The sequence below is a fragment of the Garra rufa genome, chromosome 4 (genome assembly GCF_049309525.1).
Source record: "Garra rufa chromosome 4, GarRuf1.0, whole genome shotgun sequence".
NCBI classification, from domain to species: Eukaryota; Metazoa; Chordata; class Actinopteri; order Cypriniformes; family Cyprinidae; genus Garra; species Garra rufa.
Window position 1 is genome coordinate 12879653 of NC_133364.1, and position 5483 is coordinate 12885135.

The following is a 5483-nucleotide window of genomic DNA, read 5'->3' on the forward strand; positions in this document are numbered from 1 at the left end:
TGTCCATCTTGTTGTAACATAAATTTCCCCAGGATCCATTGTAGAAAACCTCCACATTCCCCTCACAGCCCTCAGTTAACCTGATCTCTTTAAAGTCTAGAAGGAAAAGGATGAGAATCAAACATTTAACAATTTTCTTATTAGAAATATTTGGAATATTAAAAAAATAATAATAATGGTATTAGACTGGCAAATGGTAAGATCATTTCAGCATTAAAATTGTAAAAACAAAAAAACAAAAATGTGTTTACGATCAAAACAGACCAGATTCAGATTACATAATCATATAATTATTTTATTTTTATTAACCATATTATATTTCATTTCAATAATGTTTTTTTTAAATATTTGGTATATTGATTACTAAACAATTTTCTAAACAATATTCACACTTAAATAATGGATTATTTATTTCTATATAAATAATAAAACAATTATTAAAAATATATGTCACACTAATTTTCAATTAACACTGTGTTATAAATATTCAGATAGTAAAATTAAATAAGGATAACAAAATTACATTAGGTCTCAAAAATAGTTATTAGTAGTTAGTTGTAGTTGTAGATTCAGAAAGAAACAGGAGTACAGCAGAGTAATGTATTAAGGATTCAGACATTGGTCACACAAGGTGTTTCGTGCTGGACAATCAGTATTGTCTTACATTTCAGATGATGACAGTTTAAAGAATTCTCTAGTGTTTTAGTACAGTTTTGCATTAACATTTGGAAAACATGTTGATTTTATTTACTTAGTTTTTAATTTAAAATATGTTTTACTTAATAAAATAATTTATTTAAAAAAAAATGACTGAATAAAAACCAGTTCTCAGTTCCCAACCTTGCTGTTACTATATATGGTTATATATATATATATATATATATATATAATGCAAGTACACTGGATACTGGTAATCATCAGTCACAAACATTACTGAAATTGTTTACTGTATATTATTGTTTACTGTTACCTGAGCACATGACTCCTACATCCTCCTTGTGCAGACAGTCATGTTTTCCCCAGCCTGAAGAAGAGCAGCTCCACAGGGACGTCTCATTCCCCTCACACTCCACCTCATCCAGCCATATGGGTCCAGAACCAGGACCAAACCAGGCTGGTACCTGCTGGTTACTGAGGGCCACTCCACACTGCAGCTGTCTGCACACCACATGGGCATCTTTAATATCCCAGGAGTCATCACACACTGTCCCCCATGAGCCGCTGTGAAAAACCTCCAGCCTCCCTGCACAGTCTCCCCCAGAACCCACCAGCCTGATGGACCCACGACCTGATATTCATAAAAATAAGTTATTTCAACACATTATTGACAACTGAAGAATCTGCCCAGATGTTGTTGTTCTCACCAAGGCAGGTGATTGACAGCTGTTGTGTGGAGCTGCAGTTGAGAGTTTGTGGAGAGCTGCAGTTCCCCAGATGAGCTTCACTCCCAGAGCACTGGAAGCCCGTCACACACTCATGACTGTGTTCAGGACTGGATGAAGAGGAGCCGTGGAAGTTCAGCACAGAGCCACAGCCCAGCTGTCTGCAGACCACAGAGGATTCAGTGAGACTCCAGGAGTCCAGCAGAACTCTCCTCCAGACCTGATGAATGAAAACTTCCACCTCCCCCTCACACTGTCTCTCTCCAGACAACCGCACCAGACCATCATGAAGAGCCAGAGAGGAATCTGAGGAGAAGAGCAGATCTTTTACTAAAATTTAAAATAAGTTTGAAAATATGCTTTATATAAGCATTACACTTTTTTGATAATAAATAAAGTCAGAAATAAATAAAAGACTCACTAGAGCAGATGACTCCAACATCTCGTCTATGAGAACATTCAGCTCGACTCCATGAAGAGATGGAACATTCTGAGAGTTTTGTTTCATTCCTGTCACAATCAAACACATCAGCCCAGATTTCATCACTTCCCTCTCCAAACCAGTCTGATCCCACAACAGACACAGCAATCCCACAATTCAGCTGTCTACAGAGGACACTGGCAGCTCTCATATCCCAGCATGCATCACACACTGTGCCCCATTTACCGACATACTGAAGCTCCACTCTTCCAGAACAAGAGTCTGAACTGTTTACCAGCCTGAGATCAGTGTAACCTGTGCAAACAATTGATAGCTTAATTAAACAGCATGAAGCTAGAGTCAAGATTAGTTATATTAGTATATATGATATATACTTTATTTTAAATAAATTTAAATTAAATGTATACTCAACCAGAACATATTACTCCTACATCATTGTCATGGGAACAGTTGTTGCTCTGCAAAGATAATCGTGGACAGATGTGTATCTGAGACTCATTTCCACTACAATGAATCTCTTCTGACAAAACTCGACCCTTCCCTTTGCCAAAAGCAGCTGCTCCCAGCACCTGTACAGGAGCCCCACAGTCCAGCTCTCTACACACAACCTCTGCATCCTGCTGGTCAAAGGCAGCGTCACACACTGAACCCCAGCCCTCTGCACGAAACATCTCCACTCTACCAGCACACAGGTGAGAGCCGTCCAGAAGTGGAAGTCCTAGATCTACGTTTTTGAGTTATGAGGACAGCGACAAAATAATACATTAATCAAATGGAACAAACATTCGTAATATGTAAAAACATTTTTGTTTGTGATGGACTTGTGAATTTTTATTTGGAAACAAAATTTACTATTTCAGCACACAACATCCTACTAAATGGTAAATAATAAAATTGTATTTTTAAAAGTAATACATATAACTTCTGATTATGTTGCAATTTACGAAGCAGCTCACCTGAGCAGATGACTCCAGCGTCTTCACCATGATAACAGTCATTAACACCCCATCCATCTGATCTACAGTTCTTTAATGTGGACTCTAATCCCGTACATTTCATTTCATCCATCCAGATTTTACCTGATCCTTGTCCAAAAAAAGCAGCACTCAGAGCCTCTACAGGTTCTCCACAATCCATCTCTCTACACACCACTGCAGCATCAGTCATATCCCAGTCATCATCACACACTGTTCCCCACTGACCATCATGATGAACCTCCACTCTACCAGCACAGGGGCTGTTACCACCAACCAATCGCACATTCACAGTGTCTACCCATGCAAGAGAGACCACAAATACACATAACAATATAATTAATTAAAATACAGTAAACAGAACACTGTTTTTAAACGTATCTTCTTTTTTGTTTTATTTCTTAATTTTGTACTTACCAGCTATAATGCATGATACCAATGGCAATAGAAAAATAAATGTCAGACAGCTTTCCATCTTTCTATTCTCTACACAGACAGTTCAAAATGAAGCACAAGTTTCTTGTCTGCTCCCTCAAACACACTGAAGAAACTGGCTCCTGTCAGCCCCCTAACAGAGAGAGAGAGACTCACAGCTGCCAATGACACTCACTGTTACCTTATTAGACACAACAGAGGAAATCATCAAACACAATCAGTGACAAATCAGAAAGCAGCATTTTTATTTTCTCCATATATATCAATAAAGTGTCAGCGCTGATGAGCGGGACTCCTCCTCCAGTGTGAAGAGACACTTCACTGAGGACAGACTCGTGTCAGTCATAAGTCAGTGTGGAGATAAAGTCACACTAAACTTAAAGCAGATTGATACAGAAATACTGCAGCTTATATTCAGCATCAAAGCCTGAACCTGAACATAGCAGATACAAGCACTGATGACTGTCATTTGTAAGTAGGAACACCTCAAACATTATATTACAAAACTTACAAGAACTAATTTCCCATGGCTACTTTAAATAAATGTACTAGTACTGTATTATAACTTAGTGTAAATTTTCTATTCTGATCAAGGTAACAATAAATTATGATAACACCATAGTATAAACTACATTGTTGGCTATCGTGATAATTGTTTAATTACATAAATTAAATATAAATAAATAGTAAAACATAAATATATATATATATATTTTACATTCAACTGATATACCTAGAGACTAATAAAAAAGAGCAATCAATATGTGCTGCAATGCTGTATTGATGCATCCAGCAGATGGCAGCAAAACACTTCTTACTGTAAAGACAGGCAGACAAGGGTCTTGTCCTAGTATCACCACATGAGGGAGCTTCTCCCTGTTCAATAAGTGATTTCCTGCACTAATTTTGCTCTTTATTTGCTGTTGTAATATTTACTGCACTGTAATCTAATCAAATCTAATCTAATCTAATTACGTTGCACAATTACACTCTTTAGCTAGAGTGATTTAAATATAGGGGTTTCAGTTGGTATTTGCAATCTGGAATATTTGGCCTTTTTACATAATGAGTGTAGCATTTACAACATGATGCTACTGCTACATTCAGTTATTAGATAATTATTTCTATTTTTAGCATTACCAAATACTTTATATAGGGTATTACATCCCAAACAACAAACGCGTTTTATGAATTAGTTTCAAAATGAGACGTAAAAACTAGCGACAAAAGCGTTTAAAAGCAGTGCAATTTTTTACATTTAATTTAATTTTGTGTCAACCAAGAGGCAAATGTCACTTTTTTTGGAGAATCAACACCACCTGTTGTTTTTCTTTCCAGTAATATTAATTGAAGCCTAATGTAGGCTATGTAATTGTAAATATATAAAATACATTTTCAGTAACTATACAAAAGTTTAACCAGAAAAAAAAATACTGTTTTTGAATTATGTTGATAGCAAGAATTGAGTTTGTGCTTCGAGTCTGACCGCGAGCTGAATAAATTCCTCCTCCTCCTCCTCCTCTCTCCTCTTGAGTGCTGTTACCTGAGCATTTAAAACCGAGAAACGGTCGCTTTCAACACAAACTTTACTCCTTTACTGAATTTAATTAAACAATTTCATACTAATTATTGTAGGCATAGACCTGGAAGAGTAAAATACGTGTTTTATTGTTCAGGTAAGAGCTTTTGTATTTTTATTACAGAACTTCTCACTATATGAACCTTTGCATGTAATTTGAGGCTTTATGAACTGAGTATTTCATTATGTATTTAGTTTAATGTCACAAATTACACAGAACACTGGCATTCAAGTTTGAGGAGCAAGATATGCGTCAACCTTATCTGTCTTTAAACGTAAAATGTCTTATGTCTAAAATTTTAAGATTCATTTTAATTGGTGTATGCTTAAATATAAATATAAATCAACTTCCTGTTCAAACAGGAAATTTCACCACAGAAACCTCTTCCTTTTCTTGTCATTTAATCTTTCTTACATTCCCTTACATAATTTTATACTTAGCAACTTTTATCATTTTATTAGAAATTTGGAATTAAACATTAAATGTTTAGTTTTTACAGTCATTAAATTTAAGCTCAAGGCTTGTAAATATGTTCTGCTGCACACACACAATGGCACAAACACACATATACACCAGTAATCCACATTTCACTTCTCAAAGTCTTAACATTCTTAAAGACTCAAAGGATTGTTAACATGTTGTGCTTTTTCTTGCATTTCCAGCTGCATGG

At 35.8% G+C, this 5483-nt stretch overlaps 1 protein-coding gene across 1 annotated transcript in view; it reads right to left on the bottom strand.

The window, feature by feature from the left end:
* The window catches only part of LOC141332783 (scavenger receptor cysteine-rich type 1 protein M130-like), a 13203-nt gene extending 9930 nt beyond the window's left edge, over positions 1 to 3273 (bottom strand). The window contains exons 1-8 of the mRNA XM_073837743.1: positions 3216 to 3273; positions 2904 to 3095; positions 2237 to 2548; positions 2050 to 2118; positions 1804 to 1947; positions 1365 to 1688; positions 971 to 1288; positions 5 to 96 (exon numbers count right to left, since the gene is read on the bottom strand). Coding sequence (XP_073693844.1) covers positions 5 to 96; positions 971 to 1288; positions 1365 to 1688; positions 1804 to 1947; positions 2050 to 2118; positions 2237 to 2548; positions 2904 to 3095; positions 3216 to 3273 — 1509 coding nt within the window. The remainder of the gene's footprint in view (positions 1 to 4; positions 97 to 970; positions 1289 to 1364; positions 1689 to 1803; positions 1948 to 2049; positions 2119 to 2236; positions 2549 to 2903; positions 3096 to 3215) is intronic.
* Between the last annotated feature and the right edge of the window lie 2210 nt (positions 3274 to 5483).